Source organism: Misgurnus anguillicaudatus, chromosome 8 (genome assembly GCF_027580225.2).
Source record: "Misgurnus anguillicaudatus chromosome 8, ASM2758022v2, whole genome shotgun sequence".
NCBI classification, from domain to species: Eukaryota; Metazoa; Chordata; class Actinopteri; order Cypriniformes; family Cobitidae; genus Misgurnus; species Misgurnus anguillicaudatus.
In genome coordinates this window covers 8,409,890-8,426,932 of record NC_073344.2, presented here as the reverse complement: position 1 = coordinate 8,426,932, position 17,043 = coordinate 8,409,890, and the positions used below count along the sequence as shown (strand labels likewise).

The window sequence follows — 17,043 nt, the reverse complement described above, 5'->3', positions numbered from 1 at the left end:
CTTCCCCAGCTATAACCAACTAAACTGTATGTATGTTTAACTGGTCCTACGTAAAGAGAGTGTTTTGGTGAACACTATTTTGATTAAGCATATAAGGTAGACATCATTACGTGTCTTTTAGGGTCTACTGGCTATAATTTATTGTCCTGTTTTGTTGAAAGACCATCTCAAGCTACTGCCTCTCTGACTAGGTGACTGTTTACCTCAAGGACATTTTCATGACCACCATAACTCACTCAGTAAGCCATCGACACTCAAAAGCACACAACCTAGTGACTGTTCAGTCACGCTCAATGTCTCACTCAGTGAGTAGAACTTGAGTTTTTAAGACAGTCGAATGCTCCGACTTGATCGAGCATGAACAACCAAACACCAACTCATCCACATTGTGATTAATGATGTCCTGCAAGAACAACACCATTGCTGGGTTTGGCCTGATCTGCCACTGACTCTTACATGCCCTTGATAGCAGACAGGTGGCTGACAGGTGAAGTAAGCCTGAGAGGGTCTTTAGCTCTCAGTGGACATACACACTCAACCCAAAATGCATCAGTCAAGTTTATTCGGCCTGTCACCACCACACAATGAAGCGGGTATGTGCACGCCATTGGGACACACATGCATACATGTACTTTAGTTGCGGTTATCTGCAAGTCATTCTGTGTGTGTTTGCAATTGACATAATCGCTCACTCATTTGGGTACATGGTGCAATCTGCTATATTTGTAATTCATTATTTGTGTGGTTGAGATACTGCTCGGATGTTTACAAAAGCATACCGCCATCTTTTAAAAGATACACAGCTTTCAGCTGTGATGGGCAGAGTTTCACATCTCTAGTGTTGTATTGGGACATAGGACACTTGACTTTCATCAGATCTCCTATGTGATAGATGCGTGCCAAGTCCTTAAATCTGTAACTCGTCTAATAAATACTTGTTGCTTTAAACTTAAGTAATATCTCGATTTTATTTACATGGATGTGCTTTGATTTAAATCTCAGAAAACATTATCAATATTGTATCCCATCCATTGAATTGGACATGTCACATCTGTGTTTTGATAGGAGTGCAGTCTTCTTAGGCTGAGGGCAAGGTCAGAATTATTGCCTCTCATCTCTTATTCATGTCTTTATTGCCATAACCGGATGAAAACAGCAGCGTGTGTAAGAAAGCCATTGCCATTACTTATTTGTGTTTTTCCTGCTCTGTTTCTAACCAGCAGTGACATGCAACCGTGTGCCTGCGGACCTTAACCAATGGTGAAATCCCAAAGGAGTTAACATTAGCAATATGGAAACATTTCCATGATGTGGGTTCTAAAGTATTGATTTCCAACAAAGAAGCACAAGTAAAAAAGTAGCTTTAATGTTAACACGCAGTTCAAGCAGCAGTCAGGGATGCTCAGTGCGTGTCGTGTTGCTCTTATTAGTCCCAGCCATCTTGGGTCCAGTCATCAGCTGATGTTGATGCAAGGCTGAGTATTTATGTGTGTTAATGTGGTGTTTGTTTCTGTGACGATAGCGCCATGCTGATGACTGATGATTCTTGGCCTCATGGGCGACACTTGAGCCTCCCCCAATTTTCACTGGTATGGCAACACAGTGGTCCAGCAGTGGCCATGGTTCATGGCGAGGAGGTTCTTCCTGTTCTGCATCTTTCATCGGCTCTGTCCAAAGCACATCAGCACATGTTTTTTGACTGCTACCTGGGCTTTTGTGGGCACTTTTTATATCTCTGCCCTTTCCCCTTTCTGTTACATGTGCACAAACAGTTGGCTGAACAACTAGAGATCTATGTGACACACCTTACAGACACAGATATGTACATCTCTTGTTTGTTCCAGAATGGAGAAGAGGCATTTTGGTATTTGGCCTCAGATTATAATGGCTCCCCTCCAGTCACAGGCTGAATGTTTTTTACATTCGTCATGAAGCAAATGTCACCAAATGATGCAAACTTGTTTGTTGCATGCCATATGCCGGGCAATGAAATACAAAGGGATCTTGCTCTCTATGCCATTGTATGCTATTTCATTGTCTTTTTTGAGTGTGGTGACTTTTAATGCAGTTTTCGGCATGGGTACCACACCTACTAAAGTTACACAATGGTATGAATGGATAGCAAATGCAACTTGCTTAATTTTTTCCATCAGTCGGGTCGGGTGTAATTTCGAAATGTAATGATGCTACTAACAGTACCTAGGATTCGGCCCTTTTACAAGACCTCAAATTGAAGAGCTTTGAAGCCCCTCCTCTGCGTTTGGTATCATATTTTTGCTTTGCCCTCTCCTAGGGTTTTAGGAATGCTGTTAAAGCAGCTGGTTCATAACGCAGGTGCTACTGGGAATCATTGACTAAATTGCTTGGAGACAGACAGACATGCAAAGTAAAATCAAACAATAGTCAACAAGCTCTGCCAGTCCGATGCCACACTCTTTCTGCCACACTTACTTTGAAATTCCACTTTTCCTTGGCACTAGTTTGATAGCGATTTTAAGTGTTCCTGGTTTACCAGAAAAGCATTTAATGTCATTGATGCCGTCCCACTGGGAATCAGAGGATGTGTCTCTGGGGGATTGCTGCAGAAACGGCCTCTTGCTGTCAATAATGCGACAGAGATGGAACAGCAATGAATCGGACCGCTGTTAAGCGGAATTAGTTGTCAAATTTAGAGACGGGATCAGAGAACACGAGATGACGCGGTTTGATAATCCCTAAGAGGATGCTGGGTGTCACTACTGCTCTGTCATAACATACTGTAGATGAGGAGCTCAAGGAACATTTCAGTAAGTGTGAAATATAAACTTAACCAGTATTTAAGCTATCAATATCTGCAGCTATCTGTTCCAGGGAACGTGGTGGGACAAGTAGCGCAGCTTGAATGTCTTGATTTCACATCTTAAAAGACACCAAGGACAGGCTGACTTGACTTGCTGGCCAATTCAAAATGTCAAACGGTGGCAGTTACGTTATTACAGAGGCTTTCTATTAATTAAGTCTTAATTTAGGATGATTAAAAGCATGCTCTGTGGCAATCTTTGACGAATTTTCTCGATTGTAAGATGCAATTGTGTGGACACTTAAAGGGACACTTCACTTTTTTTGAAAATATGCACATTTTCCAGCTCCCCTAGAGTTAAACATTAGATTTTTACTGTTTTGCAATCCATTCAGCGGATCTACGGGTCTGGCGGTACCACTTTAAGCATAGCTTAGCATAACCTTTTGCATATGATTAGACCACTAGCATCGCGCTCAAAAATGACCAAAGAGTTTTGTAGGGGTGTGCAACTATTGTCAACAAAAACGGAAGCTTAGCAGCTTTAAGACAAGTCTTGTCTAGTTTCCCAGTAACTTCATAGAATCCGAAATGTGCCCATATGTCCACTTTTCCATTGCCAAATCGATTATTGTTGACACCCCTAGAGTTTAGATAATTTTCCTATTTAAAACTTAACTCTTCTGTAGTCGTGTACTCGTGTACTACGTGTAACATCCTGCTGTTTATGTTCACTTAAACAAGAAAGAATACTTTAGTGATCACACGTGTGTTATAGACGGTTTCAGCAGTAACAACATAAACAAGTGGTTGTCGCGGTCCGCACGTAACTTCTGGTAAACTCTGCTAATAATAAATAACAACAAAGTTCTTTAAACGTAATTTATTTATATAACAAGCAAAAAACAACACATAGATTACCTAGGAAACCAAAACATTTGTTATTTTCGACGAGGCATTTGTTCAAGAGATAAGTTTAGCAACTAGTCAGACCATTAAAAAAACGAAACCGGAAGTAAAGTTCGGATCCAGGCGTGTATCACGTGCGTCCGATGAAACCGTCTATACATTTACGAGCTATACACGCTGATAAATGGATGTCAAGAGCGTCACGTTGCTGTGGGAGAGCACACTCATACAGTATATTCACTGCATTGGTGGATCTGCAGTATTTTCTCAGTTTCCTGAATTTGTGAATGTCTTGTAAATACACTTTTAAAGCTGTGAGGACGTGTGCGTGCGTAAGGCGGACGCTGAAAGAAAGTACAGTATAGTGTACCTACTTTGTCTGCTGTGTTCCGGGCTTTGACGAACCTTGTTTGCGCGTCCAATATTACACAATAGGAAATCCCGCTAGGGATTTTCACATTGACCGTTTAACCGTTAACCGAAGGTAAGAATTTATGACCGATTAACATTATCAGTTAAAATAAAAAATATGAGCCGACAGACATTTCGCCACTTTTCTATCTTTAATTTGTGAATGTCCTGTAAATGACACAAATGATTGCTGCCCTGATTGCGTGTTTGGAAGCTGAACGGAGACGCGCGCGTGTCCGTGTGTCTCGCGCACATCCGGACAGACGTTCGCTGATGGCCTCTGACCCTGACCAAACATCTCTCTTTTTGCACAAAAAGGAGAAAGACGACGCAAAACCAAAATTTTCTGAAAAGCATCCTGCTTTAGAAATGACCACTGTGGTAGATGAAACGGAGACCATCTGCCCTTTGGATATTAATCCTCTGGACCGATCGCGTGCTTTTTAATAGGGTAATGTTGCGTGAATATCTGATAATGTATGAATCCTGGTTCTGTTGTTGATCTGTCTCTGTTGTTTGCACGTTCAAATTAAATGTTTTGTTTTTACTAGTTCACAGACAACCGCCAACTGTATTTTTACTCAATGACAATTTCATATTAAAATCTTATAAGTTAACGGTTAATGTTCGGTTTAGAAGCTACGGTTGTTGGTCGGAAAAATTAACTGATATGAGCATCCCTAGTTTCCGCGCATTTGGATTTCGTGATTCCATCCACGTTATCCGCATCACGAAAATCATAGGGCTCTACTAATAAATAAATAACTTGCCCAATCTTACTCCACTCCTTAAGAGTATGTGCCGCATCCGGAAGTGCTTGCGCAACATTACGCACAGTGCGTAAACATTATCGATCACTTACCGAACGGTCGTTATCGTTTTATCGGAAAAGTTTATATCGGTAAAATTTGCATTATCGAATTATCGCCCACCACTAATTTGAAGCCCAAAAAAGTTTATCCTTCATTCACTGTAGTAATTCGCATGGCTCTAGTGGGTTAAAGGGACACAAGGCAAGTCTGAGTATTATTTCTCTACTAGCTCCCCCTAGTGTCTGGGAGTAAATGCTTTCTATATCTGAGACTTTGCGAGACTGAAGGACACCGGGTCGGTTACAGCGAACTTGCAAGTGGGGTATTCTTCCTACAGACGGTAGGGGCGGGCGAGAGAGTCTTCATTCGTCATGTAATGAGTCATTTAACCATATACCGACTTACGAAGATGATTTATTAACATAAAAATGCTGCCTTGTGTCCCTTTAATATATGTCTTCTGAGGGCAATTGATGCAATTTTGTAAGAAAAATCTAAATAGTTAAAACTTTACAAACTAAAATAACTAGCTTCTGGTAACAACCAATGCACGTTCACGAGCTTGTGACGTAGCATCCCGTCTCTCTTGTTTCATCTCCACTACGTCTCATACACTACTTCATATGCTGGAAACGCACTCTTTTGTTAATGTGCATCGGTCATTACCGTAACCTAGTTTTTTTTTTTGTTTGTAAAGTTTTAAATAGAAGTTTTTTAGTTCAAACAGAGATGGCTTAAGAGATGCCAAAACTACAGATTGTAGTTTTAAGCAAAAGTAAGTCATTAGTCAATCAGCTTCTTTATCAAGTAATTCTGTACTTACCTCATAGATTTTTTGTACCGCCCTAATATTGATACGTTTCTTGTTAATGTTTACATCACCACCCAGTTATCCCAAGCAGACCAACACAAGGTCCACGAAGAATAGACCGAAAAATACCATGGGAACCTGTCAGAAAAATGAGTCTGTGCAAGTGACAGAAAGCAATAGATAAAGGTGTGAGCTCGCAGCACCGAAACTGAAGTGAGTTCAGTAAATAATCGGCGGTCTGAGGCACGGGTGCGGGGCCGGCGTGTCAGCGGGCGATGGATGAGTCCCCGGGCCTGATTGTAAAGCCCAGCAGGTTGTGTTGGTTGAGTGAGCCTGTGCCGAGTAGAGTCTCAATCTTCCCTCTAATAGGCCACTGACAGGCCTTTACCACACACATATACACACACTTGCAAGCACACACATCAATAAAAGTGCCCTGACAGGGACCACAGCCTGAGCTTTGGCACCTAGCGTTCAGCACTGCACTAAACCGGCCACACACAAAGACGCGGGCGACATCAATTCTGCGGCGCTATCATTAGACAATAGGTAAGGTGGAACAATACAGCGAAGTGCCTAGCATACTGCTGGCTGTGTAAGACACAAGCTCTCTGACAAGGTGTATTTGTCATCCGTGGGACTGCTGTCTGTGGTACAGATGAGAGGTGTGTGAAAAAGTGACTTTGAGCCAGACAACTAATTTCGCAGACCCGGGCACGCAACCCTTAGAAGTAAGCCCACACAGAAGTGCGAGTGTGCTCCCTTACTTGCGCAGTCCAATCGTACACTCCGCAGCACGAACACTTCATCACGTAGTGTAAAACGCACATAAACGCTCATAAGGGGTCCGCCGTATCACGTACACGTGCAATCAGATTCATCTCTCCGCTTTGTGCTCTGTCACCAGACCATGCTGTGCCGAGATTTGATCATCGGTAAATGTTTGTCGAAGATGAATTCCCTGGCTGGTGTGTGTCTGGTGATAAATGGAGAGGGGTGCCCTGGCTTGGAAGACAGGGAAAAATAGTAGGAGGAAGGGCTTATATTGCGACAGGAAATGTGAGGTTTTATTGTAACATCCAGAAATGGCTCATAAACACAGGACACCAGTAGATATTTAAATGACTGTGGAAAGACTGCTTGCCTTTAGTTTAGAACAAAAATATTTCTCTCATAATCCCTCTTTTCTTTGTTTTATCTTCCTTTATTAGTTATTTTTTCCTTCCTTCAGTACCTTTCTTTTTTCCGTCCCTCCTTCCATCTTACATTCATTCCTTTTTTCTGTCCTGTCCCATTCTTTCATTCTTTCTTTTTTTCTTTCTTTTTCCTCCCTTTCTCCATCCTTCCATCAATCTTTTTTTTCTCTATCCTATCAATTTTTTTCCTGTCCATTTCTTTCATTCTTTCTTTCTTTCTGTCTTTCTTTCTCCTCCCTTCCTCCATCTTCTTTCCTGTCTCTTTCTTTCTTTCTTTCTTTCTTTCTTTCTTTCTTTCTCTTTCTTTTTCCTCCCTTTCTCCATCCTTCCATCAATCTTTTTTTCTCTACACTCTAAAAAAACAAACGGTGCTATATAGCACCAAAACTGTTGCTTTGGATCGTAATCATAGAAGAACCGTTTTTAGTGCCATATAGCACCGGTGAAGCACCAGTGAAGCACCTGTGTAGAACCATATGTGGTGCCATAGTGGTGCTATATGGCCCCTATATGGCTCTACACAGGTGCTTCACTGGTGCCTCACCAGTGCCACACGGCACCAAAAACGGCTCCTCCATGACCACGATCCAAAGCAACAGTTCCGGTGCTATACAGCACCGTTTGTTTTTTTAGAGTGTATCCTATCAATTTCTTTCCTGTCCATTTCTTTCATTCTTTCTTTCTTTCTGTCTTTCTTTCTCCTCCCTTCCTCCATCTTCTTTCCTGTATCTTTCTTTTTTTCTTTTTTTCTTTCTTTCTTTCTCTTTCTTTTTCCTCCCTTTCTCCATCCTTCCATCAATCTTTTTTTCTTTATCAATTTCTTTCCTGTCCATTTCTCTCATTCTTTCTTTCTTTCTGTCTTTCTTTCTCCTCCCTTCCTCCATCTTCTTTCCTGTCCCTTTCTTTCTTTCTTTCTTTCCTCAATCCTTCCTTCCATTTTTTGTAAGCTTTCTTTCCTGCCTCTTTTTTCCTTCTTACTTTTCCTCCATTCCTCATCCTTCCTTAAATTTTACTTTTCTTTCCTGTCTCTTTCTTTCTCTTTTATTTTTTCCTCCCTTCCTTATCCTTCCTTCAATCCCACTTTTATTTCCTGTCTCTGTCTTTCCTTTTCCTTCCTTCCTCATCGTTCCTTGAATCCTACTTCTCTTTTCTGTCCCTTTTTCTCTTTTCTTTCATTTTTCCTCCTTCTTTCCTCCTTCAATCCTGCTTTTCTTTTCTGTCTCTTTCTTTCTTTTTTCCTTCCTTCCTTCCTCCATCCATCCTTCCTTCCATTTTTTGTAAGCTGTCATGTTTTTCTCTTACTTCACTCACTACAAAGTGTTTCCATCTTTTGTTCTATATTTTATCTCTTGAACTCTTTTCTTTCTCTTTTTCCCGCCTCCCTATTTTCATCCATTCTCTCTTGTCTTTCTTTCTTTATTTTTTCTTACTTTTTTCCTCCTTTGCTCATCTTTTCATCAATCCAATTTTTCTTTTACTTTTCCACCCTTCCTCCATCCTTCCATCAATCCTTCTTTTCTATCCTGTCCATTTCTTTCTTTCTTACTTTCTCTTTTCTTCTTTCACCCTTCCTTTCATTTTTTGTAAGCTGTTATGTTTTATGCTTACTTCACTCATTACAGAGTGTTTCCATCTTTTGTTCTTTTTTCATATATCCCTCATTCCATAAATTCTATCTTTCTTTACTGTCCTGAACAATTCTTTCTCTTTTCCCCGCCTCCCTATTTTCATCCCTTCTATCTTTTTCTTCTCCTTTGGTCATCCTACTTTCCTTTCTTTCTTTTTTCTTTCCTGTCTCTTTCTTTCCTTCTTTTCTCCCATCCCTCATCCTTCCTTCAGTTTTACTTTTCTTTCCTGTTTTTATCTTTCTCTCTTTTCCCCCTTCCTCATTCTTCTTTTAATCCTACTTTTCTTTCCTGTCCTCTTTTTTTCTTTCTTTTTCCTCCCTTCCTCATCATTCCTTCAATCCTACCTTTTTTGTCTCTCTTTTCTTTGGGTTTTCCTCTCTTTATCCATTCTTCCTTCAATCATACTTTTCTCTCCTGTCACTTTCTTTCTTTCTTGCATTGTTTCTTTTCTTTTTCCTCCTTCCTCCATCCTTTCTTCCATTTTTTTGTAAGCTGTCATGGTTTTTCTCTTCACCCATTACAAAGTTTTTCCATTTTTTGTTCTTTATTTCATCAATCCCCTTCCATTTATTCTGTCCTTATTTTTTCTCCTCTTCATTGAACTCTTCTTCATTCTTTCTCTTTTTCCTGCCTCCCTATTTTCATCCCTTCTATCTTGTCTTTCTTTTTTTCTTTTTCTTCTCCTTTGCTCATCCTTCCTTCAAACCTACTTTTCTTTCTTGCCTCTTTCTTTCCTTTTTACTTTTCCTTCATTCCTCATCCTTCCTTCAATCTTACTTTTCTTACCTGTCTCTTTCTTTCTTTTTTTCCCTCCCTTCCTCAATCTTCCTTTAATACTATTTTTCTTTTCTGTCTCTTTCTTTTTCTCTTTTCTTTTTTCCTCGCTTCCTCCATACTTCATTTAATCATACTTTTCTTTCCCTTCCTTTTCTTTCTTTCTTTCTTTTTTACTTTCTTTCTTTCTATACTTCCCTATAGCATTTTTGTAAGCTATCATGTTTTTGCTCCTTTCTCTCACCTGACTCATTACAAAGACAAAGTGTTGTCAGAGTCTTAGTGACAAATGCGAGTGTCTTTCAGACATGTTCATGCATGTGCAGGCAGAAGGGAAACATTTGCAATACGTACTGTAGTGACTGGTTTATTTTAAATGAATTATTCCAGTCAATTTAATGAAATCCTTGTTTGATAACCAAGTATATTTTTACATTTCTTTAGTGTTCCTTTTGTCTGGAGCAAGAGAGGAGTACAACTGAGAAATTTAGCTTATTTACTTGCATACTAAATCAATCACTTCTATAATTACGTTTTTAATGTAAGTTCCATCTTATTGCATGCATTTTATTATACCGTATAAAGTTTCAGTCAAAGCCCTCTCTGTCTCACCAACCCTCTTTGATTCTTTTAAGTTCTTTAAGTAATTTCATTCCCCCCGCTGGCTTGTCTAACATGCTAAATTGTAGCTGCTGGGAATAAATCTTCTGGGTTTTTAGCTCCGGTGTAAAGCGGCGACGAGCGAAAGCCGCCATGCCGAGTCCATCTTTTACTCAGCCCGCATGCATGCATGTCACTTCATCCCAGCCAGTCATAAAGCAACATGATGGATAAATGAATACAGAAGGAAATAAATAAAAGCCACACTTATTCTCTCCCGCACATCCTTCCCTCTGCCTCACTGATGGATCTGTGAAATGATATAAGAAATAAGACTTAGAGAAAGGAAGGGTTGGGGTGGAAAGACGGATATGATTTATTAGGCTGATAAAAATTCAGCCTTTGTTATTCAGTCATTTTTCCATGTGCGGCTTATTAAGGAGCGCACCTGCCAAAGGAAGACTTTGTGCGTGCCATTGTGTGTGTGTGTGTGTGTTTTAATGTGTGTGTCCCATAGAGCAGAACTCAAACCTCACTAAAACCAGTTTAGTGTGGAGACAGACTGGTGTGCAGTCTGAGACCACATTTACATTACATTTACATTTATGCAGACACTTTTATCCAAAGCGACTTAAAGTACATTTAAGCTATAAATTTAATCAGTATGCATGTTTCTTGCGAATCAACATTCTGGCTGGAATGTTTTTTAGATTTGAACCATAAAATTCTACAACATGTAACTCGAGTTTTTGCAAACCACAGGCTGACTAACTAATGACTTGGTTATAGCTCATGTGGGCATCATTAGGTGATTAAGTATTATTGATTGGTAAAGTGACACGTCAACTATTAATTGCCTTTCATGATTTGTTTTTCCTCTGCAGGCCCCCCCTTTCCATCAGTGCGAAGCCAGACGTCACATAGGGTCATCAAAACACGCTACAAGATTGACACGCGCAGAGCTCAAGCAATCCACCACAGCCCTGCTCTTTCTTACCGGGTCAGGAGAGTCCAGTCGGCCAGGTAAGGCACCGCCCCCCTTGTACTGATCGTGCGCCCTCTCTTCATCAGGGCTCATTTTAATGGTTTTGTTTTATCATAATCTGTGTGTCTGCACATGTGCGTGCGCTCTGCTCGCAATCACAGCCCGGCACAACCAATTACCAGGCTGATTAAAACCTCTCAGTTGACATTCACTGTTTTATCAGTCTCTCAGCGCCTAATAAAACATTAAATAACCGCCTCACCCTTAATAACGCCACGCAGAACCATAACTAACTGCCTCATCACCACTGATATTATGACAGAGAGAAGGCGCCGCTCATCATGGTAATCTATTACTGTAACCATAATAACAGACCATAAACATGTTCTCCGGGATGGGCCACATGCTTATGAGAACATGTGGGAGGTGACCGAGGCGCTTAATTCAAGTGGCTTATGGCTCCTTGAAATGCAAAATGGAAAACACAAATGGCAAATTGAAAACAACGACAGCTACAGTAGTAATGTACTTGAGCCGTGGCCAAGAGGGTTTTAGTTTGCTTCCAACACATTGAGTCCCGGAGTTCATACAAGAGGTTTAGATTCAGCTCTGACCACCGTTATGTCCTAATCCATTTGCCTTTGCAATTTCCCCTCTCATCTCTACTGTCTTTGTTAATAGTAAATTGATTTGTGTGAATTTATCTCATTTTGATCTGCTTTCGCACTTGTGATGTTGGGGTAAGGCAGTGTTTCTCAAACTTTTCGGCATCCCCCCTTTTGTGTAGGGTGCATCCCTTCACGCCCCCCCCCCCCCAAAAAGAAAATGTATGACATAAAGAAATCTCAAACTTTGAATTTGAATTACCGTATTTTCCGGACTATAAGTTGCGCTTTTATCATAGTTTGGCAGGTATAGGAACTTGTAGTCAGGTGCGACTTATACTTCAAAATTATTTCATATGAACCCAGAGAAACCATTATCGTCTACAGTCGCGAAAGCCTGCTCTATGCTGCTCCTGTATTTATGTAATTCAATGGATTCAGTGATGCGGAAAGACTTCGGGAACTTTTGGAACTTGATTTGGCTTGTCGTGTTAATTTAGCCTATTCAACCTCCCAGGTATTTTCTGTGTATCATGTAAATAACTGTTTATGTTACTTTAACATGTACGGACACCTATTCAGCCTGCTGTTCTGTGCTATTGTTAAGTTAAATAACTTGCCTTTCCAGATTAAATGTCTGTTCTTCTACTTGGATGTTGTAAAATCATTTTCTAAATAAACACGACATATAGTCCAGTGCGACTTATATATGTTTTTTCCTCTTCAAAACACATTTTTGACTGATGCTACTTATACTCCGTAGCGTCTTATAGTCCGGAAAATACGGTAAACAAAACTTGTTGAAACTTGTATAAATATTAAATTATACGGTGTAGTGCTGTTGGTTGGTAGCTATATTTTACTGAGGTTTGATTACACAGACTTTATGATAAAATAATACAATTATTAAATGTCATAAAACTGTGCAGCCCTGGCACCATCTCGCGCCCCCCTCATTTAAGAACCACTGGGTTAAGGTGTGGTATTAGGGGCTGAGGCTTAATATTTTCTTTTTTTTAATAAAAGCACATTTTTGTATGATTCACATTATCTGAATTTATACAATTTAGCCGTTTTGTAAAATAGTTATGAATTCCTACACTGTAAAAAATAAAAAGTTGACTTAACTTAAATTTTCAAGGCAACTTGCTGCACAGCTTTTTTGAGTTTACTCAACTCTTGGATGATCTAGTTCACCTAACTCAATTTACTGAGTAATGTCAACTTAAACCAACAAGTTGAACCAACTTAAACTGATTAGTTAATAAGCAAATTTCTATGTTTACTCAACTAGTGACTAAGTTGGGTAAAGAGTAATTTAGTATATTCAAATATAACTAATCTACATGTTTTGGACTGTGGGAGTGTACACAGAAAGGTCTCATAAACAAACTCTTTAAACCAGAGACCTTTTTGCTGTGAGGCAACAATGATGCACCCTAACTCACTCTGCTGCCCTCTACACTGAACACACACTTCTCAATCATGGTAACAATGAACAAACATCATTCTTTTAAAATTACTCCAAATACAACATATAACTAACATTAACAACATAAGAACATTAATAAAGCCAGCAAACATTAAAACAGTCATCTTTTTTTTAGTAAATATTAACCAATAAGTGAACATGTCACAATGCATGCTGGAAACCATTCCGACCATTTTTTTTTTTTTTTTTAATTGCTTGTTCAGATTACTCAGTTTGGCACGTTGGCTGATGAATTGGACAAAAACGTATTTATCTAAGTCCAGTCAACAAAGTTAGCTGTTAGCTGAATGATTATGCTTTTTTTCATTCAGTAAACACAAAATAATGAATTGACGCCCTTCAACAAAGAAATCTTTGTTCAAGTTACTTAATTTTCTTTGTTGAATGAACATTTTAAAATTGGATTTATACAGTGTAACAGGCAACCAGTTGCAAGAGAAACAAAGAATTTGAGTCCTAGCAAAATTAAACAAGCTAGAAAGCTTCTGAATTGTGAACGCCTAATATAAAGACAGGCCAGAAGGAGGAGGGGGTCATAGCTGTGTCTGTATGGCATTAGCGTTAGCCTGATAGGAGACCACTGAGAAATCCCATTCACTTAAGGGTGTAAATGAAGCACTCATGCGTGTGGGTGTAAATTTTTTATTCCCGCTCTTATCTACAGAGTTAAAATGATCTTCATAAATCCCCCTGCTGTGCGGCCCTGGCTTAGCCATGTAGAAAAAAGAGGCTGTGGATTATAGGTGTTATATGTTAAGAAGGTTGCCACATTAAACAAAATAACCTTCTCTTTTATCTCCCCCTCTCTTTCTCTCTCTTTTCCAGACTCGCTCTCTCTTTCTGGTCTTTTCTGCCTTAGTGAGAATTGTTTTACAGAGCCTTGAGTGGATAGCACTTACAAAAAATTGCTCTTTCTGGCAGGACCACTACCTTAAATCATTTGAAATATCTGGTAGGCTGCTTAAGGAGCTGTAACTTTGTTCATTGAGAATAGTGGAATAAGAATAGGAGATATGTTTACAGTACTGTATGTCGGTAGGGTTTTTAAATATAGTGTAGTAATCTAGCTCTTGTTTCTGCTCATGCTGTATCACAAAGAGCTGATAATAGGTTCCAGAGAAATGGCTTTTGTTTATAGCACACTGTGTTTACTACTTGTTGCTCATAGTTTAGTGAGCTTCTACTGTACTAGACTCCTGATATATGTAGTCATTAAATGTGAGTTAAAAACATTTTGGGCAACGGACATGTACAGCTGCCCTTGAAATAGGTGACTAATAGGTCTACAGGTCATACTCTCATTTGATCTCATTATTTAGGAGATGCTGAGATTTTAACTTCAGCTGTCTTGTTTCAAACATCCATGTGTGTCTATAACTTCATCATTTTGATTTTAAAATATACTGATCAATGCTTTGTCCATTTGGTTAATTCCTGCCTAATTAATATTGCACATTAAGCTTTGTTTATACTCTCGCTTTGGTCCGCAACGCAAGCCTCGTCCAGTGGTTCATTCAATATATACACTCACCTAAAGGATTATTAGGAACACCTGTTCAATGTCTCATTAATGCAATTATCTAATCAACCAATCACATGGCAGTTGTTAAAAAGCATTTAGGGGTGTGGTCCTGGTCAAGACAATCTCCTGAACTCCAAACTGAATTTCAGAATGGGAAACAAACGTGATTTAAGCAATTTTAAGCGTGGCATGGTTGTTGGTGCCAGACGGGCCGGTCTGAGTATTTCACAATCTGCTCAGTTACTGGGATTTTCACGCACAACCATTTGTAGGGTTTACAAAGAATGGTGTGAAAAGGAAAAAACATCCAGTATGTGGCAGTCCTGTTGGCGAAAATGCCTTGTTGATGCTAGAGGTCAGAGGAGAATGGGCTGACTAATTCAAGCTGATAGAAAAGCAACTTTGACTGAAATAACCACTCGTTACAACCGAGGTATCCAGCAAAGCATTTGTGAAGCCACAACACGCACAACCTTGAGGCGGATGGGCTACAACAGCAGAAGACCCCACCGGATACCACTCATCTCCACTACATATAGGAAAAGAGGCTACAATTTGCACAAGCTCACCAAAATTGGACAGTTGAAGACTGGAAAAAGGTTGCCTTGTCTGATGAGTCTCGATTTCTGTTGAGACATTCAGATGGTATATAAGCCAAAAATTCTGAATCATATGTAAAATAGTTTGTGTTTTAAAAGGCAAAGATTCCATACTTTACTTTGAGCGTCATTTTTGCCACGTGCACCACTTTAGGTCAGTAGTTGTAGAGTAGGCGGTCTATTGTGGCTGTTCAAACAAATTCATGCACATGAGCATCTACACCACAAAAACAATCCAGTCAAATGCATTTCCGACTACGTCTGAATGTAGTCGAAAGTGGATGAGCTCAAAACAATTTAGCGCTCATTTACATCTGTATTAAGATTCGCCTGCTTATGAGCTGATCGATCAAAACGCATCTGAATACATTCTATAAATGTCACTGTGCTTGGGTCTATTGTAATTTATCACATTAATACATAGCGCATTATTTTACTCTAAACAATGTTTTTCTGATTCCTGTATATTTATTACCCATTCCAAGCATTTTTTTATTACGCAGTTATTTATGGAAGACCTACGATATACTCTTCACATTTTTTATTTTTAATGTATATGCAGTAAAACTACATTTTATAACTAATGTATATTACATAAAAACTTAATTTGCTTTATGTAACAGGCACTGTACTGTAAAGTGCTACCGATTTTTTACATTTGTGTCATTGAGCGATAATTTAGATTCGGTGGGGCAGCGCTCCTGGATTTATAATGGGTAAGCGAGTGTGTGTTTGTGGGGCTTCATTTGTGTAATGCAGATTTTGTGAGATGGCGTGCTTGGTTTCAGACTGTGCGTGAGCTGTGATGACTTACCGCCATTCATTTAGCTCCCTGCAATAAATATTGATTCATCAAGGGATTTTCAATTTGAACCTCTGTGACGCATTGTGAAATATTACAAGAGAGAGGGAAATGAGAGGGAAAGAGAGATAGCGTGGGGGGAGAGAAGATAAGGGAAGATTTTTAACGATCCACCTAGCTTTGATTCATTCATTTGTTGGTGATGCTTATTTTTAGAGTATTTTAGATTGTGGCGCTCTGCCACATTCTGTACTCATTACATTTACACATTTGGCAGGCATTACGCTTTTATCCGAAGCTACTTAGTTCATTTAAGTTACACATTTTATCGGGACTTTTATCTGTGCTCATTGGGAATCGAACCTGCCTCTGCATTGCTGCATTATAGTGCAGTGGTCTACCAGCGCTCAAGCTTCAGGAACACATGGTTTCGTCAGCTGTCTGACGTGCTATTATAGTGTTTCTTAGTAGTGTGTCTTGGTGTTTGTTGGTTAACAAACAAGATGGCTTTGCACAGTCCGTCAACCAAGAGCTCAAGCGGGCAAGAGACTGAAGCAGACAGACGGGTGGCTGGTTAGCCCCTCACCCTACCATGCAGTGACCCGGCGTCCAGAGCAGCGAGCTGGAGAGCGGTGGGAGTGTGCAGTCAGCAGTACGGCTATGTCTGATGATTGAGTGTTTGAGGGAACCGGGTGGGGGAGGAAACGCCCTCGTAAATCCCCGGCAGCCACCAGAAAATAGATATAATCTCAACATTAACTACATTAATAGTAGCAGGAGTTGAATTAAGAAAGCCGTAAAGAACGGACGCCTGGGCATAAATTACAGAAGCCTATGCATGCGCACACGCATGCAAGCATACAAACTGCCCTCCTCCCATTACACGCTATCTGTTTTGCTCTTTGTTTTCAGCATCTTAATTTTTTGTTCATTTTTATATTTTTGAATACGGTGCTTGTTCTTATTCACCGAGTTACCTGTCAATCTGCTTGTTGGGCAAGTGACTACTATTTGTTTAATTAAACACTCACCTAAAGGATTATTAGGAACACTTGTTTAATTTCTCATTAATGCAATTATTTAATCAACCAATCACATGGCAGTTGCGTCAATGCATT

The 17,043-nt window shown here is 39.7% G+C and overlaps 1 protein-coding gene across 2 annotated transcripts in view; it reads left to right on the top strand.

Moving 5' to 3' along the window:
- Positions 1-17,043, top strand: part of zc3h3 (zinc finger CCCH-type containing 3) — a 94,352-nt gene that overhangs the window by 34,887 nt on the left and 42,422 nt on the right. For both annotated transcript variants that reach the window (XM_073870253.1, XM_073870254.1), the window contains exon 4: positions 10,805-10,943. In XM_073870253.1, the coding sequence (XP_073726354.1) occupies positions 10,805-10,943 (139 nt within the window). The remainder of the gene's footprint in view (positions 1-10,804; positions 10,944-17,043) is intronic.